General features: G+C 40.8%; 1 protein-coding gene across 1 annotated transcript; it reads right to left on the bottom strand.

Moving 5' to 3' along the window:
• Positions 1–5275: 5275 nt before the first annotated feature.
• LOC120048354 (serine/threonine-protein kinase Nek8-like) lies at positions 5276–20735 on the bottom strand. Its single transcript, XM_038994261.1, has 5 exons — positions 20689–20735; positions 13955–14138; positions 7098–7236; positions 6789–6896; positions 5276–6617 (listed from the first exon to the last, which is right to left on the bottom strand). The coding sequence occupies exons 2-5, from the start codon at positions 14098–14100 to the stop codon at positions 5493–5495; spliced, it is 1518 nt and encodes a 505-aa protein (XP_038850189.1). The 5' UTR covers positions 14101–14138; positions 20689–20735; the 3' UTR covers positions 5276–5492.
• Positions 20736–27050: the final 6315 nt, after the last annotated feature.

The raw sequence follows: 27050 nt of genomic DNA, 5'->3' as shown, positions 1-27050 counted from the left end.
CAACATCCGCACTGAGCTAAAGGCTAGAGCTGCTGCTTTCAAAGACCATAACACTAATCCGGACCCTTATAAGAAATACTGCTACGACGTCCAACGAGCCATCAGGTAAAGTGTTAATACAGGACTAAGATCGCATTCTACTTTGCCGGCTCTGATGCTCGACGGATGTGGCAGGGCTTGCAAACTATCACAGATAGCAAGCCTACTAGAGGAGCGAAATGCCTTCTATGCTTGCTTCGAGGCAAGCAACACTGAACCATGCATGAGAGTACTAGCTGTTCTGTGTGATCTCGCTCTCCGTAGCCGATAAGAGTAAGACCTTTAAACAGGTTAACATTGTGGGGCCAGACGGAATACCAGGACACGTACTCAGAGCATGAGTTGACCAGCTGGCAAGTGTCTTTACTGACATTTTCAACCTATCGCTGACCCAGTCTGTAATACCAACTTGTTTCAAGCAGACCACCATAGTCTCCGTGCCCAAGAATGGCAAGGTAACCTGCCTAAATGACTATCGACCCGTACCGCTCACATCTATAGTTATGAAATGCTTTGAGGCTGGTCATAGCTCACATCAACACCATCATCCCAGACACCCTGGACCAACTCCAATTCTTATACCGCCCCAACAGATCCGCTGATGACGCAATCTCTATTGCACTCCACACTGCCCTCACCCACCTTGACAAAATGAATACCTATGTAAGAATGCTGTTCATTGACTTTAGATCAGCATTCAACACAATAGTCCCCTCCAGGCTCATCATCAAGCTCAGGACCCTGGGACTGAACACCTCCCTCTGCTACTGAATCTTGGACTCCCTGACGGGCCGATCCCAGACAGTGAGGGTAGGCAACAACACATCCGCCATGCAGACCATCAACACGGGGGCCCCTCAGAGGTGTGTGCTTAGTCCCCTCCTGTACCCCCTGTTCACCCACGACTGCGTGGGCAAGCACGACTCCAACACCTTCTTCAAGTTTGCTGATGACAAAATAGTGGTAGGACTGATCACCGATGACAATGAGGCAACCCATAAGGAGGAGCTCAGAGACCTGGCAGTGTGGTGCCGGGACAACAACCTCTCCCTCAATGTCAGCAAGACAAAGGAGCTGATCGTGGAGGAAATTAGGAAATTATGGGGCTGTAGTGGAGCAGGTCGAGAGCTTTGAGTTCCTCGGTTTCCACATCACTAAGGAATAAACTTGGTCCACACACACACAGACACTTGCGAAGAGGGCACGGCAGTGCCATTTTTCTCCCTCAGGAGGTTGAAAAGTTTTGGCATGAGCCCTCAGATCGTCAAAAAGTTCTAAAACTGCACCATTGAGAGCATCACTGCTTGGTACGGCAACTGCAAGGCACCCGACCACAATGCCCTACAGAGGGTGGTGAGTACGGCCAGGGTAGCCATGTCCTTGGTTTCCTAGCAAATTGGGCTACTTTGAAAACGATGACGCGGTTGAAAATGTATTGGTTGCTGGTTGCAGTTTTTTAGGCTATTTCTAATGTGCACCGTGGCTGCCATGGCATTTCTCTTAAAAAAAAATATATTTCACCGTGACCTGCTGCTGACTGTCAGGCAGTGAGGCAGGCTGTTACTGAGTGATTGAGTGGTGGGGAGGGCCGGAGTGGTGTGTGTGTTGAGAGAGCACTACAGCAATTGGCTGAGGTAAGTAAGGGAAAGGAGAGACCGTCGTCCTCACATCCTTGGAACAGGAAGGTTACATTTTCGTCAAGGGCTTATATAGTTGAGGGAGAAAAGGGGTGTGTTTCAAAATTTACAACCTATGTCTCTTCACGTGGGCGGGCCACTGAGTCGGGCCTAATTCACTCATGAAAACCCAATTCTCACATTTTAGAAGATAAAATCACATTTCATCCCATCACGAATAATTTCATATTCAAACATTTAAATTGATCAACAATTCCATGTGAATCCAATAACTCTGATGTGTAGACTTTCCACTGTAGAGTTTATGTCATTCTATTATTGATGAGAATGTGCCAGATGACAAACGAACTGACATAATATACATTAAGTACCACCGCATATGTTCAATTGGTGGGATTACCAGAATATAGTTCATTTCCCCCCACCTTGTTAACAAAGGGGTTTTCAATTTTCACACCAGTAGGGTAGAGAGAGGGAAAAAGAGGGGAAGAGGTATTTATGACTGTCATAATCCTACCCCCAGGCCAACGTTATGACAAATGGAACCGGTTTCTAGTGATAGCAAGACTAGTTGATAGAATAAATACATGAAAAACCTCTTTCAGCAACTGATAATGCAATAGCATATGGGTCGTTCCACCAATTACAGTGCCTTCAGAAAGTATTCATACCCCTTGACTTATTCCACATTTTTGTGTTACAGCCTGAATTTAAAATGGATTAAATTGAGATTTCTTTGTTACTGGTCTACACACAATGCCCCATAATGTCAAAGTGGAATTATGCTTTTTGAAATGTTTACAGATTAATTAAAAACTAAAAGCTGAAATGTCTTGAGTCAATAAGTATTCAACCCCTTTGTTCTGGCAATCCTAAATAACGCCAAATAATGCGAGAGAGAGACATTGGATGTCTGATAGCTGTGCATGTGGTTGCATGCTGACATGGGGATAGATGGGCTTCCACTGACTGCAGGTATGCTGAGGTTTTTGTGTGTGCGCTACTATCTGATCTAGGAATCTCTTGGATGACCTGCTTCACTATGTAGGCTATGTCTTTACCTTCTCTACTCCATATGAAGCCTGATTATGCATGACACACAGACCCTGTATTAGATGAGTGGGATGTACAGAGAACCACACACAGACCACTGACATGACTTCACATTTGAGTCTCCTGAAGCATGCTACAGTGTATGCTTGTGTAGTGATTCGTAAGACGTATGCTACATGCTATATGTACTGTACAGTATGTACCTTTTATCACTTCATGCCATGGTTTATTATCATATCATAATTTCGTATTATCATGTCTGTATGTGTGTTCTTTGGCTTCAGTCGATGTTGAACTTGACTTTCACTCCATTATGACGTGGATATAATGTCCAGGGTGACTACGCCAGAAGATGGACCTCACTGACTGTGACATTTCTGATTTAATTTCTCTTCTCTCAATGAAGCCTGCACAGTCCAGAGTGACTTTATACAATGATTGATTGACAAAATGATTACTAAAACACCATTGAAGTTCCTTCTGACTGGATGAAGTGGATGAACTGTGTGGGATACCGTTTCTGAACACAGCTCTGGTTGATATTAGATTATTTTGAACACTGTTGTTGTAAAGAGGATAACACAGTCATTTTCATAAATATATGCTTTTATTCTTAAGAGTAAGAAAAATGTAACAACTTTTTTGTCTTAGATGATACAAAACAAATGCTTACTACTATAGAATCAGTCAAAAGTTTGGACAAGTTACTCATTCAAGGGTTTTTCTTTATTTTTACTATTTTCTACATTGTAGAATAATAGTGAAGACATCAAAACTATGAAATAACACATATGGAATCATGTAGGAACCAAAAAAGTGTTAAACAAATCCAAATCTATTTTATATTTGAGATTCTTCAAAGTAGCTGCACTTTGCCTTGATGACAGCTTATCACACTTGGCATTCTCTCAACCAGCTTCATGAGGTAGTCACTTGGAAAGCATTTCAGTTAACAGGTGTGCCTTGTTAAAAGTTAAGAAGGAAAGAAATTCCACAAATTAATGCGTTTGAGCAGTTGTGTTGTGACACGGTAGGTGTGGTATATTTGGTAAAATGACCAAGTCCATATTATGGAAGGAACCGTTCAAATAAGCAAAGAGAAACGACAGTCCATCATTACTTTAAGACAGGTCAGTCAATACGGAACATTTCAAGAACTTTGAAAGTTTCTTCAAGTGCAGTCAGTCGCAAAAACCATCAAGCGCAATGATGAAACTGGCTCGCAGGAAAGGAAGACCCAGAGTTATCTCTGCTGCAGAGGATAAGTTCATTAGAGTTAACTGGACCTCAGATTGCAGCCCAAATAAATGCTTCACAGAGTTCAAGTAACAGACACATCTCAACATCAACTGTTCAGAGGAGACTGCGTAAATCAGGCCTTCATGGTCAAATTCCTGCAAAGAAACCACTACTAAAGGACACCAATAATAAGAAGAGACTTGCTTGGGCCAAGAAACACTTGCTTAGACCAAGGAAATCTGTCCTTGGTCTAATGAGTCCAAATTTGAGATTTTTGGTTCCAACCGTCGTGTCTTTGTGAGACGCAGAGTAGGTGAATGGATGATCTCTGCATGTGTAGTTCCCACGTGAAGCATGGAGGAGGAGGTGTGATGGTGTGGGGGTGCTTTGTTGGTGACACTGTCTGTGATTTATTTGGAATTCAAGACACACTTTTTACCAGCATGGCTACCACAGCATTCTGCAGCAATACACCACCGGGTTAGCAATTAGAGGGACTATCATTTGTTTTTCAACAGGACAGCCTGGAGGTGTCAACAGGACACCTCCAGGCTGTGTAAGGGCTATTTGACCAAGAAGGAGGAGAGCAATGGAGTGCTACATCAGATGACCTGGCCTCCACAATCACCCGACCTCAACCCACTTGAGATGGTTTGGGATGAGTTGGACCGCAGAGTGAAGGTAAAGCAACCAACAAATGCTCAGCATATGTGGGAACTCCTTCAAGACTGTTGGAAAAGCATTCCAGGTGAAGCTGGTTGAGAGAATGCCAAGAGTGTGCAAAGCTGTGATCAAGGCAAAGGGTGGCTACTTTGAAGAATCTAAAATATAAAATATTTTTTGATTTTTAAAACTTTTTTGGGGTATTACATGATTCTATATGTGTTATTTCAAAGTTTTTATGTCTTCACTATTATTCTACAATGTAGAAAATAGTAAAAAGAAAAGAAAAACCCTTGAATGAGTTGGAGTGCCCAAACTATTGACTGGTACTGTATGTACACAGTCAAATGTATGATATAGAGCTAAAGAGTCAACTGATTTGCAACAAGGATGAGATTCCCAAAACAAAAAGTTTTAAAAAACATTCACAGATAGTTATTTGACTCCAGGTGCCTCTGTACACTGTCACCTAACCAGTTGTGCAACATTGTAGCCATACTGTAACATGATGTAGCATTAGAAGAAGTGATAGTACATTCAAGATCATCCCTAAATCCTTACTCAACCTTAACTCACTCAAATGTTTCCTTCTTACCAGTGCAAGACAACTTTTGTTGTTAATAGTCATTTTTTTGGGGGGGGGGGGGGGGGGGGGGGGGTCTCACGTAGTGGGATATTGTGTCACTTTGTTTTTAGGCACTTCCATTAGTTTGTCCCACCTCCCAAATATACTCTTCCCATTCTCCATAAAAATGTCAGACTTTTACAATGAAGGATGTAAGGGTAGTGACCAGAGTCAAATCAACTCCCAACTATTTCAGAAGCAGAGTCAAATCAACTCGCAACCTCTCAATAACCTACTTATGACTTGTTGTTAAACATCACCTCCTCAAACTTGACTATCCTCCCTCCTTCAGTCTCCACCTCCTTTTGCTCCCAAGTCTCCACTTCCCCATTCCTTTGCTCATAACGGCGGATTCGCACCTTGCCCGTTGTGGGGAGTGGGCATGGGAGACCCTTCAAGGCCTCGTCGTAGAGAAGCTGTTTCAGGACATCTTGACTGGGTTGAACCATGCCTGATGGAACCAGTGCATTACCCTTGTCTACCTTTGGAAGGGGAGATGGTGAGTTTGTGACTTCAGGATTTGGAGAGGCTGCACGCTCCCATCTTGACGGGGAAGGTGATCGCTGTACGGGTAGTGGTTGCAGTGTCGCCTTGACCTCAGTCTTTGGCAAGGCTGCACGCTCCCACCTTGACGGGGAAGGTGAACGCTGTACGGGTTGTGGTTGCAGTGTTGTCTTGACCTCAGTCTTTGGCAAGGCTGCACGCTCCCACCTTGACGGGGAAGGTGAACGCTGTACGGGTTGTGGTTGCAGTGTTGTCTTGACCTCAGTCTTGACCTCAGTCTTTGGCAAGGCTGCACGCTCCCATCTCGATGGAGAAGGCGCTCGCACAGGAGCTCGCACTAGCGTCTTGACCTCAGGCCTTGGTGAGGCTGCGCACTCAGCTCTTGATAGAGGGGTTGAATTCTGTACAGGAGCTTGAGGATGTGGCGATGTTACTTTTATCTCAGTGTGAGGAAAGGGTGTCGGAAGATGTCCTCTTTGTTGCTCCCCGGTGTTGCCACCTCCCACTGCCCTTCGTATCTCTGGCATGATCCCGGCCATGGTGGCTCGCACTGTGGGGTCGCTCTGCACCATCCTACAGACAGCGTTACAGTACTGCTGTCCTTGGAGACTGAGGATCTCCTGGATCTTAGCCGGACAGACACTGGGGGTGTGCAGCCTGACTCTGGCACAGAGTTCAGCAATGATTTTACCCATAGCCCACACGTCTGAACGCTGGTCTCGGTGGCCCCTCCTCTGCAGGACCTCAGGTGGAGAGTAGGCCTCATTGCCCATATCCACGGCAGAATTTAGGCCATTGCGGAAGAATTTGGCCAGTCCCATATCAATGATCACAGGTCGGTGAGTGTCATGCTCTACCTGGAAGAGATCATTTGAGAGGGATGGAAAAATATTGTTTTATATCTAATTGAAGCATTTAGCGTGATAATGTCCTTTATTCCCAACAACAGATGAACTACTGCTTCGGAAGTCTTGCATAATTAATGAAGAACATTAAAACAACAACAACTATTTTAATGCCTGTCTCACCATGATGTTCTCAGGCTTGAGGTCCTGATGGACGATATCTTTGCTGTGTAGGTGAAGCAGTCCTTCACACATGCCTGTGATGATGGCGGCCTTTATCGATGGAGTCAACTGTGGGAAATCAAAGGCTTTCATTATCAACTGATGAGTTAACTTGCACTTTTTTGTAATAATGTTTGGAACGCCCCCTGAAAATCCTGTAGGCTTAGATATTTATTTATCAAATATATTTAGATTAGTTTTTCTATGTGAACTTTTGTCAACACTGTCACATGTGTGTTTGGTGGCAGCAGTGGGATCCCATAGGCAGACCTGTATTTTAGATTTTTGTGATTTGAAGATGGTTGTCTCCAGTTCCTCTCCAAAGATGAACTCCATGGGGATGATCCACTTAGAGTCCTTGAGTGTTGGATTACCCAGAAGCTTCACTATGTTAGGATGAATCGCTTTACTGGAGTCCCAGGTCACAAAGAAAGTGTGAAAGAAAATGGGGAGAAAGAGATGAGGGCATTGGAGTCTACAGACAGCACAACTAATCACTTCTGTAGTGACCTTCATCAGCATCATCTCTCCTATAGCAAAGCAAAATCCAAGAAGAGACCATATTTTCCCCTTTTGTTTCTCCTAGACACAAATTACATCTCTTTAACACCAAAATGAGACTAAGAGCATTTTCTTACATTTCAAAATGTCTACTTAAAACCTCTACAGGATTGGTTGGTCCCCGCGGGACGGTTGAGCTAACGTAGGCTAATGCGATTAGCATGAGGTTGTAAGTAACAAGAACATTTCCCAGGACATAGACATGTCTGATATTGGCAGAAAGCTTAAATTCTTGTTAATCGAACTGCACAGTCCACTTTACAGCAGCTGTTACAGTGAAGAATACCATGCTATAGTTCGAGGAGAGTGCACAGTTATGAACTTATTAATTAACCATTTAGGCACATTTGGGCAGTCTTGGTACCAAATTTTGAACAGAAATGCAATGGTTCATTGGATCAGTCTAAAACTTTGCGCATACATTGCTGCCATGTATTGGCCAAAATCTAAATTGCGCCTGGGCTGGAATAATACATTATGGCCTTTCTCTTGCATTTCAAAGATGGTACAAAAACGCATGCTTTTTTCTTTGTATTATATTTTACCAGATCTAATGTGTTATATTCTCCTATTTTAATTTCAGATTTCCATAAACTTCAAAGTGTTTCCTTTCAAATGGTATCAAGAATATGCATATCCTTGCTTCAGGTCTTGAGCTACAGGGTGTTAGATTTGGGTATGTCATTTTAGGCGAAAATTGAAAAGGGGCGGATCCTTAAGAGGTTTTAAGAGAAACAACCACATACACGATATATACACAAAAGTATATGGACACTCCTTCAAATTAGTGGATTTGGTCATTTCAACTACAACCGTTGCTGACAGGTGTATAAAATTGAGCACACAGCCATGCAATCACCATAGACACTCTTTGGTAGTAGAATGGCCTTACTGAAGAGCTCAGTGACTTTGAACGTGGCACCATCATAGGATGCCACCTTTCCAACAAGTCAGTTGGTCAGATTTCTGCCCTGCTAGAGCTGCCCCGGTCAACTGTAAGTGCTGTTATTGTGAAGTGGAAATAACAACGGCTCAGCCGGGAAGTGGTAGGCCTAACAAACTCACAGAACGGGACTGCTGAGTGCTGAAGTGCATAGCGTGTAAAAATCGTCTGTCCTCGGTTGCAACACTCTCTACCGAGTTCCAAACTGCCTCTGGAAGCAACATCAGCACAATAACTTATTTGTCAGGAGTTTCATGAAATGGGTATCCATGGCCGGGGAGCTGCACAAAAGCCTAAGATCACTGTGCGCAATGCCAAGCGTCGGCTGGAGTGGTTGGACTCGCTGCCATTGGACTCTGGACCAGTGTAAACGCGTTCTCTGGAGTGATGAATCACGCTTCACCATCTGGCAGTTCGATGGACGAATCTGGTTTTGGCGGATGCCAAGAGAGCACTACCTGCCCCAATGCATAGTGCCATCTGTAAAATTTGGTGGAAGAGGAATAATGGTCTGGGGCTGTTTTTCATGGTTCAGGCTAGGCCCCTTAGTTCCAGTGAAGGGAAATATTAATGCTACAGCATAGAATGACAGTCTAGACGATTCTGTGCTTCTAACTTTGTGGCAACAGTTTGGGGAAGGCCCTTTCTTGTTTCAGCATGACAATGCCCCCATGCACAAAGCGAGGGCCATACAGAAATGGTTCAACATCTAGTGGAAAGACTTTCCAGAAGAGTGGAGGCTGTTATAGCAGCATAGGGGGGGACCAACTCCATAATAATGCCCATGATTTTGGAATCAGATTTTCGACGAGCAGTCAAGCTGTCATCAAGGCAAAGGGTGGCTACTTTGAAAAATCTCAAATGTAAAATATATTTAGATTTGTTTAACACTTTTTTGCTTACTACATGATTCCATGTGTTATTTCATGGTTTTGATGTCTTCACTCTTATTCTACAATGTAGAAAATAGTAAAAATAAAGAAAAACCCTTGAATGAGTAAGTGTGTCCAAACTTTTGACTGGTGTTGTATATCTTGTTTTCTATTCATTATGATCACAATATTAAATGTGGCAACTTTTGTTTAATCTAAACCTTCTTTCTGTCGTTGTGTTTCTGTCAGACATTCTAGATACAGCGCTGGGCCGTTGACCGGCTGAGGCTACCCTCCCCAGGATATGTTGCCCTTTCTCCTCCTCAGCGGGGGCATACAAAGCTCCCCTTTATCTGGAGGACCCCCATGCACCTTCTCAAGACCCCTATCACAGGGGTCACCTACCTACTGCACCCTTCCGTCCTAACAAGTCCTCGCTCTACCGCGCATAACCTAACGCTGGAGGGGCTGGACAGCACATGGCACAGCACCCTGCAATGCCTTCTCCACCCCTTGCACCCCAGGTCGACAGAGACAGAGAGTAGGACAGCGACTCAGGTGGGATCGTCTCTAGAAGGAGATCTTACCAGGAGGCCAACTCTTCCTCTAAGTATTCCCACCACTCGCACCACTCAGAGCGAGAGAGCGGGGCAAGGGTCTACAGATGAGTCAGCTTGGGCTACAGAGACCACGGCAGACCCCGTAACCACTACTCACACAACCACAGCAGCTACCACAGGCATATATTTGTGCTATTTGTGAATAGCGTGAAGTAAAATTCAGAGTTATATTGATATGAGATGTGAATATCAGTGACAAACATTTTTGCAGCGGTATCGTGATACCTTCACATGCATTGTTTTGTGGGTAATATTTTGGCATCGGGACATCGCTAATAGTGATGTGGCAAAACATCTACACGGTTACATATCAGGATATTATCTTTGACACTATATTGAATCGTTATGACAATGCCGCAATATTATTTTTTGCGCTAGTTGAATCCCAAATAGGGATTCAATTTGTTTTCAGCATTTATTTCTATGACGGATCAAAACTTGTCTTCTCATGGCTCACTCGTCTCTCTGTAGCAGACATATGGTCAGTGAGCAATATGTTTGGAACATCGAATCACAATAAAATCACAGTATGGAATTTCAATACATATAGAATAGTGAGAATCGCAAAACATATCGAATCGTCACCAAAGTATCACGATAATATTGTATTGTCCCTGGCAATTCCCAGCCCTAAACCCTAATACATTATGTCATTTAATATGGGTTAAGCTGCATTTCAGTTGAACTCCAGGTCCATTTTGACACATGTAATATTTTTGCAATCTTTTTTAGTATTTATAACAGAGTTTCACTAGGTGTGGAAATGGTACAGTTTGTACCAGTTATGAGCTGGTATGTGCTGACTAACAGCTTTTTAGGCAGCTCCCCCAGGCATTTTGCAGGGAGTTTTACACTTTGGCTCTGTCTAAATGGGGTGGTGAAACGTTTGTGGTTTACCCAATAAATTACTGGTAGCCTGTATATAGTGTTTAACTCTCTTTATGTTTTAATAGCATGCAGTTTACTTGCCGTTAGTCAGCACCTGTAACAACTTTTTTGGGGGTGTGCGTGCGCCAGCTCCTGTTTTTTTTAGTAGGGTTAATGACAGCACTTTCAATTTCACACCAATTTTAGAGACGGCCATATTTGGACTATTGTTGTTATTTTACAAGCAATACTATTTTGGATTAAAAGCAATCTAACCTCTTCCCAGTCACTTTTTAGTATGTTTTTAGTTCATTAAACATTAAAAGTAGTTAACATTTAAAGAATGTGTTGTTGTGAAACTTGAATGTGTTTAATGCATGCACATTTCTACAATGTATACAGTTGAAGTCGGAAGTTTACATACACTTACACGGAACCCAAACCGGCTGTGCGCCATCGTGTGCTATCGTGCATACATTTATTTTGTCCCCCTACACCAAACGCGATCACGACACGTAGGTTAAAATATCAAAACAAACTCTGAACCAATGAAATTAATTTGGGTACGGGGTCGAAAAGCATTAAACATGTATGGCAATTTAGCTAGTTAGCTTGCACTTGCTAGCTAATTTGTCCTATTTAGCTAGCTTGCTGTTGCTAGCTAATTTGTCCTGGGATATAAACATTGAGTTGTTATTTTACCTGAAATGCACAAGGTCCTCTACTCCGACAATTAATCCACACTTAAAACGGTCAACCGAATCGTTTCTAGTCATCTCTCCTCCCAGGCTTTTTCATCATTGAACTTATATGGTGATTGGCATCTACACTTTCATAGTATTACAACGACAACCGGCAAAACAGTTCGTCTTTCAATCACCCACGTGGGTATAACCAATGAGGAGATGGCACGTGATCTGCGTCAGAAATAGGAATGACTTCTATTTTAGCCCTTGGCAACGCAGACGCTCGTTGGCGCGCACGAGCAGTGTGGGTGCAATAATTGAATGACATATATTTTTACATTTATTTTGTAACGCTCGCGCACGTGATGTGTCTGGTCTGGTCAGCATGTGAGGTTGGAGTCCTTAAAACTCGTTTTTCAACCACTCCACAAATTTCTTGTTAACAAACTATAGTTTTGGCAAGTCGGTTAGGACATCTAATTTGTGCATGACACAAGTCATTTTTCCAACAATTGTTTACAGACAGATTATTTCACTTATAATTCACTGTATCACAATTACAGTGGGTCAGAAGTTTACATGCACTAAGTTGACTGTGCCTTTAAACAGCTTGGAAAATGACTGGCTTTAGAAGCTTCTAATAGGCTAATTGACATAATTTGAGTCAATTGGAGGTGTACCTGTGGATCTATTTCAAGGCCTACCTTCAAACTCAGTGCCTCTTTGCTTGACATCACGGGAAAATCAAAAGGATTCAGCCAAGACCTCATAAAAATCCTTGGGAGCAATTTCCAAACGCCTGAAGGTACCACGTTCATCTGTACAAACAATAGCACGCAAGTATAAACACCATGGAACCATGCAGCCGTCATACCGCTCAGGAAGGAGACACGTTCTGTCGCCTAGAGATGAACGTACTTTGGTACGAAAAGTGCAAATCAATCCCAAAACAACAGCAAAGGACCTTGTGAAGATGCTGGAGGAAACAGGTACAAAAGTATCTATATCCACAGTAAAACGAGTCCTATATTGACATAACCTGAGAGGCCGCTCAGCAAGGAAGAAGCCACTGCTCCAAAACCTCCATAAAAAAGCCAGACTACGGTTTGCAACTGCACATGGGAACAAAGATTGTACTTTTTGGAGAACTGTCTTCTGGTCTGATGAAACAAAAATAGAACTGTTTAGCCATAATGACCACCGTTATGTTTGGAGGAAAAAGGGAGAGGCTTGCAAGCCGAAGAACCCCATCCCAACCGTGAAGCACGGGGGTGGCAGCATCATGTTGTGGGGGTGCCTTGCTGCAGGAGGGCCTGGTGCACTTCACAAAGTAGATGCCATCATGAGGGAGGAAAATTGTGGATATATTGAAGCAACATCTCAAGACGTCAGTCAGGAAGTTGAAGCTTGGTCGCAAAGGGGTCTTCCAAATGGACAATGACCCCAAGCATACTTCCAAAGTTGTGGCAAAATGGCTTAAGGACAACAAAGTCAAGGTATTGGAGTGGCCATCACCACAATCCTATAGAAAATCTTTGGGCAGAACTGAAAAAGTGTGTGCGAGCAAGGAGGCCTACAAACCTAACTCAGTTACACCAGCTCTGTCAGGAGGAATGCCCCAAAATTCACCCAACTTATAGAGGGAAGCTTGTGGAAGGCTACCCGAAACGTTGGACCAAAGTAAAACAATTTAAAGGCAATGCTACCAAATACTAATTGAGTGTATGTAAACTTCTGACCCACTGGGAATGTGATGAAAGAAATAAAATCTAAAATAAATAATTCTCTCTACTATTATTCTGACATTTCACATTCTTTAAATTAAAGTTGTGATCCTAACTGACCTAAGACAGGGATTGTTTACTAGGATTAAATGTCAGGAATTGTGAAAAAAATTTGTGTAAATGTATTTGGCTAAGGTGTATGTAACTTCCGACTTCAACTGTATATCCAGTGATGGAAAAAGTACCCAATTGTCATACTTGAGTAAAAGTAAAAGATACCTTAATAGAAAATTACTCAAGTAACAGGCACTCAGTAAAATTCTACTTGAGTAATAGTCTAAAAGTATTTGGTTTAAAATATCCTGGGTGTCAAGGAAAATGTATGGAGTAAAAAGTTTCTTAAGGAATGTAGTGAATTAAAAGTAGTCAAAAATATAAATAGTAAAGTAAAGTACAGATACCCCAAAAAACTACTTAAGTAGTACTGTGAAGTGTTTTTACTTAAGTACTTTACATCACTGTGTATATATCTCCTTGATGCTCAAAAAGGCTTTTCTGGCGCAATAAATGAGACATTAATGAGCTCATGTGGAGACAATGATAAGATCTCATCTATTGCTCATGCTTCTCAAATGGAAGTCTCAATTCAAGCTCATTCGTCTCATGAACGTTTCAAGAATGAATTCTCTTAGGAGAAACAGTTCAGCTATAAGGGATCACTAAATTATACAAAATTGAGATCTCCCATTTTTCTTCAGAGATGAAAAAAAGACCACTGATCAAAATACTTTCCCTCTGGGCTGATATCACCATTTAGCAACATACCATGATAGCACAATGTCTGTCATACTCACTTGTATACTTGACACTCTCTCTCCAGGTCTCTCCTATTGATTAAGTGTTGTGGCACCTTCTTGATTGCAGCCCAGGTGTCATTGTACTTCTCCCTGTATACCTTCCCAAACGAGCCAGCAGCAAGAGTTTTGGTGGAATACGCCATCTAGGGGTTTGGTGGGGAGTGGGCAGTGATGTTAAGATCTGAAAGAAATTAGAAAAATGTTGACCAAAAACGACTAAAGCATTCATCTCTGCATAACATTTGTTGTAGACTATTGTTAGGGTAAGTACACCCTACAGAGTCAATTCTCTCAAAGTTACAAAGACAAAGAGAGAATTCCAAATAAGATGATAATGGAGTTGGTGAGAAGGGTTTGTCTGTTGACTAGAAACTAAAGCAAACAGTGTTGCAACCGCAGTACAGTGTCTGAATACCCATACTTGCGTCCAAAATAGTAGGCCGTTTGAGTATGTGAAATAGTAAAGTTTAATAGTAAGCAACATTTCGAAAATCGATTATACTTTAAATGCCTGGATGTCGTTTGGGCTTTGACAAATCAATTAGATATGGGCATGGTGGAAAAAGTACCCAGTGGTCATATTTGAGTAAAAGTAAAGATACCTTAATAGAAAATGACTCAAGTAAAAGAGAAAGTTACACAGTAAAATACTACTTGAGCAAAAGTCTAAAAGTATTTGGTTTTAAATGAACTTGTTTCAAAAGTAAATATCATTGCTAAAATATACTGTATGAAGTATGAAAAGTAAAAGTATAAATCATTTAAAAGTATTGATATTAAGCAAACCAACCAGTACAATTTTTTTGTTTTTATTTTATGGATAGCCAGGAGCACACTCCAACACTCAGACATATTTGGCAAACAAAGCATATGTGTTTAGTGAGTCCACCAGATCAGGCGCAGTAGGGATGACCAGGATGTTCTGTTCCTGTCCTGCCAACCATTGAAAATGTAACGAGTACTTTTGGGTGTCAGGGATCATGCATGGAGTAAAAAGTACATTCTTTTCTTTAGGAATCTAGTGTAAGTAAAAGTTGTCAAAAATAGAAATAGTAAAGTAAAGTAAAAATACCGCAAATAACTAGTTAAGTAGTACTTTAAAGTATTTTTTACTTTTTACTTACTTAGGCTACTTTACACCACTGGAAATGGGGATGCACTAGCGAAGTCGACAAATAGCGGGGAAACAGCGCAATCGCGCATGAGGCATTGTCAGTATTACAAAATATAATGTTTAATATGTGAATTTTTGAAAATCGAGTATGGTTTATATACAATCCACACTTTTCCACGATGCATTGGAAGAGGTGGGCTGCAAGTGATTGGCTTCTTGAAGAGAAGTAGGACCGAACAACAAAACTAGGAAACTTAATTGTGAAGATGCCGAATAGCAAAGACTCTGCGGTAGTGTTCAAATGTAGGCTAAGTCGTTTTTGTTCTCCTTAAACTAATCATTGTATTGCATCGTAGGTTACATCTTTGAAAACAGAAGCTTTATTATTATTATTTTTTAAATCCAAAAAGTGGATTTTTGTTTTCTCCCTGAAACGTTTTTAATTGTTCTCTTTGCCTTCCTCAGCTCTTTCTGAATGTGTCTGCACCGGGGACTCAGGATGTTGTCATTATTGATGCCATCTTTAAATCAGGCCTTTTGATTTTGAACATATGGATTGTTTTAGTTGTGTAGGCTAGGCTACCTATTTATTAACTTTATGGATCAAGCCTTAGCAGTCATTCTGATCTTGTTCCCAATGATAAGTGCTTTAGTTTATTATGTTGCTGTCCAGTGAATCTGAATTTGCGATGCACCCGATTATCCATGTTTTTCTATGCAATAGCCTTTTGATTTGAACATGTGAAGTGTTTTGCTGTGTGTACTAGGTTATTGGGTTTCACTAATAAATATTTTGAAATGTCTTCAGTCCTTTTTAAATAGGATAGATGCTATATGGGCTACGGGGTCAAATGTGATAATCTGCCTATAACTAGCTGAGTAGGCCTATAACTCCATTCCTATTCTATTTGGAGTTTACAGAAATTAATCAAATTGGAAATAAACTATTATATAAAATAGATATTGCATGCATGTCTGTTGAATTTGGAAAAATCTACCCGCACTTGGTCCCACCCCACCTACTCAGCCAATCAGGAGTCGCTACTACGTTGTGGCGGTGGCATAGGGCATACTTTTTACTAAATGGTATGTACTAAATAGTATGCAACGATGAGTACATAGTATGCAGTTTAAGCACAGTTGAAGTTGGAAGTTTACATACACCTTAGCCAAATACATTTACACTCAGTTTCACAATTCCTGACATTTAATCCAAGTAAAAATGTCCTGTTTAAGGTCAGTTAGGATCACCACTTTATTTTAAGAATGTGAAATGTCAGAATAATAGTAGAGAGAATGATTTATTTCAGCTTTTATTTCTTTCATCACATTCCCAGTGGGTCAGAAGTTTACATACACTCAATTAGTATTTGGTAGCATTGCCTTTAAATTGTTTAACTTGGGTCAAACGTTTTGGGTAGCCTTCCACAAGCTTCCCACAATAAGTTGAGTGAATTTTGGCCCATTCCTCCTGACAGAGCTGGTGTAACTGAGTCAGGTTTGTAGGCCTCCTTGCTCGCACACGCTTTTTCAGTTCTGCCCACAAATGTTCTATAGGATTGAGGTCAGGGCTTTGTGATGGCCACTCCAATACCTTGACTTTGTTGTCCTTAAGCCATTTTGCCACAACTTTGGAAGTATGCTTGGTGTCATTCTCCATTTGGAAGACCCATTTGCGACCAAGCTTCAACTTCCTGACTGATGTCTTGAGATATATCCTTCAATATATCCACATCATTTTCCTCCCTCATGATGCCATCTATTTTGTGATGTGCACCAGTCCCTCCTGCAGCAAAGCACCCCCACAACCTGATGCTGCCACCCCTGTGCTTCACTGTTGGGATGGTGTTCTTCGGCTTGCAAGCATCCCCCTTTTTCCTCCAAACGTAACCATGGTCATTATGGCCAAACAGTTCTATTTTTGTTTGATCAGACCAGAGGACATTTCTCCAAAAAGTACAATCTTTGTTCCCATGTGCAGTTGCAAACCGTAGTCTGGCTTTTAAATGGCGGTTTTGGAGTAGTGGCTTCTTCCTTGTTGAGCGGCCTTTCAGGTTATGTCGATATAGGACTCGTTTTTACTGTGGGTATAGATACTTCTGTACCTGTTTCCTCCAGCATCTTCACAAGGTCCTTTGCTGTTGCTCTGGGATAGATTTGCAGTTTTCGCACCAAAGTACGTTCATCTCTAGGAGACAGAACTAGTCTCCTTCCAGAGCGGTATGACGGCTGTGTGGTCCCATGGTGTTTATACTTGCGTACTACTGTTTGTACAGATGAATGTGGTACCTTCAGGCGTTTGGAAATTGCTCCCAAGGATGAACCAGACTTGTGGAGGTCTACAATTTTTTTCTGAGGTCTTGGCTGATTTCTTTTGATATTCACATGATGTCAAGCAAAGAGGCACTGAGTTTGAAGGTAGGCCTTGAAATACATCCACAGGTACACCAATTGACTCAAATGATGTCAATTAGCCTATCAGAAGCTTCTAAAGCCATGATGACGTTTTCTGTTATTTTCCAAGCTGTTTAAAGGCACAGTCAACTTAGTGTATGTAAACTTCTGACCCACTGGAATTGTGATACAGTGAATGATAAATTAAATAATCTGTCTGTAAACAATTGTTGGAAAAATTACTTGTGTCATGCACAAAGTAGATGTCCTAACCGACTTGCCAAAACTATAGTTTGTTAACAAGAAATTTTTGGAGTGGTTGAAAAATGAGTTTCAATGACTTCAACCTAAGTGTATGTAAACTTCCGACTTCAACTGTATGTAGTATGGTTATTTGTACAATTCCAGTTTCTCTTATAGTAAGGTGGAAATTCTGTTAATTCTAAACTGGTATTCTAATCCATTCAAAACCAACCAACTATAATTGAGGCACTCCCAGATAGAGCAGTACCCTATTTATGCCAGCGGGGTAAAATTATGTAAAACAGGTTATTTCATACTCTACACAGGAACAAAATGTCACATCCTGTGTTGTGTGACATCCATTTGTCATTCATTGGCATAGTAACAATATACACTGAGTGTACAAAACTGCTCTTTTCATGACATAGACTGACCAGGTGAAAGCTATGATCTCTTGAGGTCAACTGTTAAATCCACTTCAAATCAGTGTAGATGAAGGGGAGGAGACAGGTTAAAGAAGGATTTTTTTTTAGCATTGAGACAAATAAGACATGGATTGTGTATGTGTGCCATTCAGAGGGTGAATGGGCAAGATAAAATATGAAAGTGCCTTTGAAAGGGGTATGTTAGTAGGTGCCAGGTGGATCGGTTTGAGTGTGTCAAGAACTGCAACGCTGCTGGGTTTTTCACACTCAACAGTTTCCCGTGTGTATCAAGAATGGTCCACCACCCAAAGGACATCCACAACTGTGGAAAGTATTGGAGTCAACATGGGACAGCATCCCTGTGGAACGCATTTGACACATTGTAGAGTCCATGCCCGACGAATTGAGGCTGTTCTGAGGGCAAAAGGGGTTGAAACGCAGTAGGAAGGTGTTCCTAATGTTTTGTACACTCAGTGTAGATTATGATGTTTAGGAGCAAAGCTGTCTGAGGGACAGACATCAAGTTAGCTAAATACCTTTTAGGTACCATTTGTGGCCTGCCATGAAATATATTGTGGTCCCTACTTCTGTTCCCACTACAATTACTTGAAAAGATCTTATGTTGGGAGTGACAACACATTACAATAATGAATTCATAGCTCATGCTATTCAAGCAAAGAGGGAATTGCTAAACTATGAGCATGTACAGTGCCTTTAGAAAGTATTCACACCCCTTGACTTTTTGTTGTGTTACAGCCTCAATTCTCACCCATCCACACACAATATCCCATAATGACAAAGTGAAAACATGTTATTTATTAATTTTGTAAATGTATTGAAAATGAAATACAGAAATACGTATCTCTAAGTATTCACACCCCTGAGTCAATTCTTTGTAGAATAACATTTGACAGTGATTATAGCTGTGAGTCTTTCTGGGTAAGTCCCTAAGAGCTTTCCACACCTGGATTGTGCAACATTTGGCCATTATTCTTTTCAAAATTCTTCAAGCTCTGCCAAATTGTTTGTTGATCATTTCTAGACAACCATTTTAAGGTCTTGCCATGGAATTGCAAGTAGATTTAAGTCAAATCTGTAACTCGGCCACTCAGAAACATTCACTGTCTTCTTGGTAAGCAACTCCAGTGTAGATCTGGCCTTGTGTTTTAGGTTATTGTCCTGCTGAAAGGTGAATGACTCTCCCAGTGTCTGGTGGAAAATAGATTGAACCAGATTTTCCTCTAGAATTTTGCCTGTGCTTAGCTCCATTCCGTTTCTTTTTTATCCTGAAAAACTCCACAGTCCTTAACACTTACAAGCATACACATAACATGATGCAGCCACCACTATGCTTGAAAATATGAAAAGTGGTACTCAGTAATGTGTTGTATTGGATTTGCCCCAAACAAAATGTTAATTGTTTTGCCACATATTTTGCGGTATTACTTTAGTGCCTTGTTGCAAACAGGATGCATGTTTTGGAATATGTTTTATTCTGTACAGGCTTCCTTCTTTTAACTCCATCAATTAGGTTAGTATTGTTAAGTAACTAAAATGTTGTTGATCCATCATCAGTCGTTTTCTCCTATCATAGCCATTACACTCTGTACTTGTTTTAAAGTCACCATTGGCCTCATGGTGAAATCCCTGAGCGGTTTCCTTCCTCTCCGGCAACTGAGTTAGGAAGGATGCCTGCATCTTTGTAGTGACTGGGAATATTGATACACCATCCAAAGTGTAATTAATAACTTCACCATGCTCAAAGGGATATTCACTGTCTTTTTTTTTTACCCATATACCAATAGGTGCCCTTCTTTGCGACGCATTGGAAAACCTTCATGGTCTTTGTGGTTGAATCTGTGTTTGAAATTGACTGCTTCACTGAGGAAACTTCCAGATAATTGTATGTGTGGGGTACAGAGATGAGGTCATTCAAAAATAATGTTAAACATTATTATGCACACATAGTGAGTCAATGCAACTTATGTGACTTAAGCACATTTTTACTCCTGAACTTAATTGAATAGTTATTGACTCAAGACATTTCAGCTTTTCATTTTTTATCAATTGCAAAAATGTCAAAAAACAGAAATCCACTATGACATTATGGGGTATTGTGTGTAGGACAGTGACATTTTTTTTCTAAATGAATCTATTTTAAATTCAGGCTGTAACACAACAAAATGTTGTAAAAGTCAAGCGGTGTGAATACTTTCTAAAGGCTCTGTAAGTATGCAGAATATGAAAATGATTTCCCCCCCAGCAATGTGCAGCTCTCCTGACATTGCCTTTACGCTAATGGCCACATTGGGCAAATTACGCTGACACCTCTAGAAACCGGATATACATGTGTTTTTAATGCCTCATGATAGGCAATAACATTTGCACTCCTCTCTAGTAGATACTTACATTTAATTGGACATCGATACAACACACAAAATCACAATTTCCTTTGTTCTACTTTACAAAAGCAAAGTTGATTAACTTGATGCTGGTTATAAATGGGAAGTTAATCAAATACAGTTTATATCACCTTAAAATAACATGATCCTTACCTATAACTCCGTCAGATTAGCTCAGGAATGGCTGCTGTCTTGCTGTGTCAGGTTCAAACATGAGAGAACACTGTTGTCTGTGTTTTTTTACCTCTCCTCTGCCCCACCCCTAAAGTAGTCACGCCCCTTTATCTGGTGTCATACTGTGATGAAACTGTAGGACAGCTTTCAAGGAAAGACATGTCCAAATACTGAACGAATGGCTCATACCTGCTCCTGCTTGCTAAACTCTGCCCGGGACTCTGAGAAACTGATATAAGGCAGAGCCGAGAGCGCAGGAAGATCTTGGCGGGGGAGCTGGTGCTTTGATGTATATTGGGCTCTTTAACCCTTGCAAGTATCCGCAGTTCAAGTTTCAAGCTTTTTATGCCACGTGCACAAGTACAGTGAAATGCCTTTCTTGCAAGCTCCAAACCCAACAATGTAGTAATCAATATCAATGTAGCACAGAAACATTTAATATGGTAGAACAACACACAATAAATAAAAATAAGAAATAAAAACAACTGGAGAAAGTAAGAAGCTATATACAGTTGAAGTCGGAAGTTTACATACACTTAGGTTGGAGTCATTAAAACTTGTTTTTCAACCACTCCACACATTTCTTGTTAACAAGCTATAGTTTTGGCAAGTCAGTTAGGACATGTACTCTGTTCATGACACAAGTAATTTTTCCAACAATTGTTTACAGACAGATTATTTTACTTATCATTCACTGTATCACAATTCCAGTGGGTCAGAAGTTTACATACTCTAAGTTGACTGTGCCTTTAAACAGCTTGGAAAATTCCAGAAAATGATGTCATGGCTTAGAAGCTTCTGACATCATTTGAGTCAATTGGAGGTGGGAGCATAGGTTGCTGCATTTGTCTTCCCCATCTTGGTTTCCTGGATTCACAGTGATTAACCTGAAACCGAGTATAGTCTAGCTGTTGCTTCTGTCCAGGTTTTTTGTAGCTTATTCAGTGCACCGTAGATGTGCATCTACTGCAGGGCCCAAAGATGTTGCACACACCCAGACCCCAAGAGGGGGTCCGTCACCTGGAGAAGCAAAGTGTTTTTAAATGCAACATTTAAATGTTCATTGTTATATCCATGTCCCAGTTTGTCCATAGCCATTTAAATGACAGTGTGGGTTACGAGGGGCAGGCAGAACAGTACTGCAGACTGTGTGGCTTAAAGTGGGCTGGGTTCTATATGGATTTATGATCATGTGTGGGCCTTTTGGACCGTGTGTATTCAGCTCTCGTTTGCAGAGTTCTATTTGACGCTATCACTATCTCGTGGGTCTTTTGACCGTGTGTTGAGCTAAACGCCCTGTTTGCATTGAAGTTGCATGCTTCCAGAGTGTTTGATACTCAGTTTCCCCGTGTAACTGCATGTTTCACCTTTGTGCGCCTGTCACATTCTACAGCGTGTTCTCTTTCACATATTATTACGGCGCTCATCTTGAGTCCACGCTGTCCTATGAATTGGTATGTTCTAATAAAGATCATTGTTTGTTATAACTGTGTTGTTTGTTTGTGATAACTGTGTTGTGTGTCCAAGCCTCGGACACCTGACTGTACTGATTAAAAGAAAAGGTGGTTGAAGCACTAAGCTACTCTGCTCAATCCAGTACTTGTCCCACTGGACCCTCCCACCCTCTGGTGGTCCGCAAGATTTATTATAATACATAGAGAAAGTGTGCCAGGAGTTGAACCATGGTATGGAAAGGCCATGGATTCAAATGCGACATGATCAGCTGAATTTTTTTAGGGGACAAAAATGTTACATGATTCAGTTAGTGACCATCTAATGCTGCTGCTCTATAATACATACACTGCATACACTTTTTCCACATTTGTTGTGTTACAGGCTGAATTGTAAAATTATTCAATTTAGATGTTTGTCACTGGCCTATACACAATAACCCATCATGTCAAAGTGGAATTATCTTTTCGATTTTTCTTTCTTCAATTTGATAAAAAAAAAGAAAAGCTGAATTGTCTTGGGTAAATAAGTCATCAACCCCTGTTATGGCAAGACAAAATAAGTTCAGGAGTAAAAATGTGCTTAACAAGTCACATAATAAGTTGCATGGACTCACTCTGTGCGTAATAACAGTGTTTTACGTTATTTTTGAATGACTACCTCATCTCTGTACCCCACACAAACAATTAACTTTATGGTCCCTCATTCGAGCAGTGAATTTCAAACACAAAGACTAGGGAGGGTTCCCAAAGAAGGGCACCTATGGGTAAAAAAAAAAAGCAGACATTGAATATCCCTTTAAGCATGAAGTTATTAATTACATTTTGAATGGTGTATCAATACACCCAGTTACTATAAAAGATACAGGAGTCCTTCCTAACTTGCTGGAGAGGAAGGAAACCGCTCAGGGATTTCACAATGAGGAAAATGGTGACTTCAAAACAGTTACAGAGTTTAATTGCTGTGATAGGAGAAAACTGAGGATGGATCAACAATATTGTATTAACTCCACATTGCTAACCCAATTGACAGAGTGAAAGCAGATAGCCTGTACAATACAAATATTCCAAAACATGCATCCTGTTTGCAACAAGGCACTAAAGTAATACTGCAAAAACAAATTGCAAAGCATTTAACTTTTTGCCCTGAATACATGTTATGTTTGGGGCAAATCGAAACTCTCAATATGTTCAAGCATATTGGTGGCTGTGTCATGTTATGGGTATCTTGTAATCGTTAAGGACTGGGGATGTTTCCAGGATAAAAAAGAAACAGAATAGAGCTAAGCACAGGTAAAATCCCATAGGAAAACCTGGTTGTGTCTGCTTTCCACCAGACAGACACTGGAAGATTAATTCACCTTTCAGCAGGCCAGGCACGACTCCAACGCCACCATTAAGTTTGCCGATGACACAACAACAACAACAACAATGACACAGCCTATAGGGAGGAGGTCAGAGACCTGGCTCTTCCTCTCTAGGTTTCTTCCTAGGTTCTGTCCTTTCTAGGAAGTTTTTCCTAGCCACCGTGCTTCCACACCTGAATTGCTTGCTGTTTGGGGTTTTAGGCTGGGTTTCTGTACAGCACTTTGAGATATCAGCTGATGTAAGAAGGGCTTTATAAATAAATGTGATTTTAATTTGGTACCAGGATAACAACCTCAATGTGATTAAGACAAAGGAGATGATTGTGGACTACAGGAAGAGGAGGACCGAGCATGCCGCCATTCTCATCAACAGGGCTGTAGTGGAGCAAGTTGAGAGCTTCAAGTTCCTTGGTTTCCACATCACCAACAAACTATCACGGTCCAAACACACCAAGACAGTCGTGAAGAGGGCACAACAAAGCCTATTCCCCCTCAGGAGACTGAAAAGATTTGGCATGGGTCCTCAGCTCCTAAAAAGGTTCTACAGCTGCACCATCGAGAGCATTCTGACTGGTTGCATCACTGCCTGGTATGGTATGGCAACTGCTCGGCCTCCAACAGCAAGGCACTACAGAGGGTAGTGCGTACGGCCCAGTACATCACTGGGGCCAAGCTTCTTGCCATCCAGGACCTCTATACCAGGTGGTGTCAGAGGAAGGCCCAAAAAATTGTCGAAGACTCCAACCACCCTAGTCATAGACTGTTCTCTCTGCTATCGCATGGAAAGCGGTACCGGAGTGTCAAGTCTAGGCCCATAAGACTCCTGAACAGCTAATCAAATGGCTTCCCAGACTATTTGCATTGCTCCCCCTCTTTTACGCTGCTGCTACTCTCTGTTTATTATCTGTGCATAGTCACTTTAACTCCATCTATATGTACATATTACCTCAATTACCTCGACTAACCTGTGACCCCGCAGATTGACTCGAGTTACAGTTTTGACTTAAATCTGCTTGAAAATCAATGGCAAGACCTGAAAATGGTTGTCTAGCAATGATCAACAACCAATTCGACAGAGCTCGAAGAATTTTGAAAAGAATAATGAGAAAATTTTGCACAATCCAGGTGTGGAATGCTCTAGGAGACTTACCCAGAAAGAATCACAGCTGTAATTGCTGCCAAAGGTCATTCGAATATGTATTGTCTCAGGGGGTTGAATGCTTAACTTATCAAGATATTTTTGTGTTTTATTTTTAGATTATTTTTTGCAAATGTTAGAATTTTTCTTCCATGTTGACATTAGATTATTTTAGTAGATCATTGACGAAAAAATTGATATAATTAAATCCATTTGAATCCCTCTTTGTAACACATCAAAATGTGGAAAAAGGCAATTTGTGTCAATTTAGCTAATCAGTAAATTCGGATATTGTAGTTGCATTGCTATTTAACATTATTCACTTTATGCAAAGTATTCATAAATAAACATATTTGCAAGATCGCAAAGGGTTGGTTCTTGACTTAATTTTTGATCTCATGAACATAGGCAATAGCTTTTCTATAGGTTATATAAACCTGAATATGCCTGTGCTCGTAGAAAAAAAACGGTGCTACCTAGAACAATAAACCAAGGGTCGTTCAGCTTGTCCATGTAGAAGAACCATTTATGGTTCCAACCTTTTCACCTAACAAAGTTTAGCAGCCTTTATTCCTTGCCCCTGTAGAAGAGCCCTTTAGAACTGCTTTTCTATATGAAATACAGCTTTATTTTTTGGCTAATATGAATAGGCCTATTATGCCCATGTACATTTGAAACACCAGGAGGAGATGTTTCTCAAATGTCAATCAAGTTCAATAACTCTTCATATAAGGATCAAACAATATCCCCCATCCCAGAACCCCCCCCCTTCAAATTTCCTTAATTTGGTGGCTAGAGTCAAATACTTTCTGTGACACACATCAGAGTCAAATACTTTCTACAGAACAAACTTCACGTCAGGATAGGCAACCGAAATTAATAAATGTATGTTCTGGTATGTTATATTAAACATATAGGAGGGAGTAAAATGTTGGCAAGCAATAAACATTTCAGAACACTATAGCTGAATTATTTTCCATACACTTTCAAAAATACTAGTCGAATAAGACATGGGAGAGATGACGAATTTTGGCAAAGAGATTTATTTATAGACTAATACAAAATCAGTAGCGGATTTAGGTACGGGCGACATGGGTAGAGCGGCATCTTGCCGGAGGCGGCGAAGGGCGCCCCCTGGACTTTGTAGATATGTTGCACGCAGAAGCCCGAGACTTTTTCTCCGATAATACTGTCACAGAGGAAAAGTGAAAACTAACCCCATACAAAGTTACCATAGTCTTTGATAATGCCATCTAGAGTAGCCTATTCTAGCCTATTAAATTTTTATCGAAGTTTAGACATTTTCACAGCCGAGGTCTCGGTCTCCATCGAATAGCCTAAACAGGTTTATTTTTTTGGGCTTCGCATGATAAACCGAGGTCATAAAATAATACGTTTAGGGTGTCTTTCATTTAAAAAATTGTCTATGAACTTGGGTGCCAGTCAGAATTGCAATGAATAATATTATGCTAAATAGGGTGTATCAATAATGGTATAGCCTGGGGCTCCCAGAAAGCCTGAAAAAAACCAATAGCCTGCTAGATTAATCAATTACGGAATCCAATATTGGGGAGATATCATTCCATGCCGAAACCATTTGGTAGCTAATCGAAATCTTGAATAAATTATGAATAGTTTGACAAAGCATAGCCTAAACGGAACATAAAAAATAAAACATTTTAGCCCGTGCAGAATAGCCTGTATTTCGTGGGGTATGCCTATATTAATTTTAGCCTGCCTTAACTTCGTAATTTTAATACGACTGAAATTTTGCCCGGTGAATCATCGACATCATTTATGATTCTATCAAATTTTATAAGATTAATGATTAATTCAGCTTAATCGTTATCCTATTAGTGTGTGTAATTGGTTAAATATAAGCTATTATAGTAGCACTTTTGTATTTATATTATCCTGTGCTATTTCTCTTGACCTGTTCTTTAAAAATAAAAAAAATCAGATAAGGCGCGTAAATCCAATAACGCGTGACATAGCCGTTTACAATCCCAATAGTTAGTAGCCTATATAAAAAAGCCTTGTTCTCAGACATCACAAGGTCCATAACGCAACTCATACCCTATAAAAACGTAGCGTTTTATTTTGCTTGCCGTTATTTGGCAGTAGATTATTAACGTGGTAGCATTTAACGGCTAATGAATTTAACTAGGCCTACATCATATTCTCCAGGCCCCTATTTACGTTTTCCCAATGTCAAGATAATGATTCAGAATTACTGTTTTTATTTACCACACAGGTGGATCCATTGCAGCATGCTCAGGAGAGTGGGTAAGTCTACAACTAACTAATCTTGTGTGTGTGTGTGTGTGTGTGTGTGTGTGTGTGTGTGTGTGTGTGTGTGTGCACGTTTGCTTAGATCATGGATTG

This window comes from Salvelinus namaycush, chromosome 5, assembly GCF_016432855.1.
Source record: "Salvelinus namaycush isolate Seneca chromosome 5, SaNama_1.0, whole genome shotgun sequence".
Classification (NCBI taxonomy): Eukaryota; Metazoa; Chordata; class Actinopteri; order Salmoniformes; family Salmonidae; genus Salvelinus; species Salvelinus namaycush.
This window is presented reverse-complemented; position numbering and strand designations above follow the sequence as displayed.

Coding starts and splice junctions, on each gene's coding strand:
- LOC120048354 (XM_038994261.1), bottom strand. CDS start 14,100: ATGGCGTATTCCACCAAAACTCTTGCTGCTGGCTCGTTTGGGAAGGTA. Junction 7,237..13,954: donor AGAGAGTGTCAAGTATACAA/GTGAGTATGACA, acceptor CTGGGACTCCAG/TAAAGCGATTCATCCTAACA. Junction 6,618..6,788: donor TCAAGCCTGAGAACATCATG/GTGAGACAGGCA, acceptor GATCTCTTCCAG/GTAGAGCATGACACTCACCG.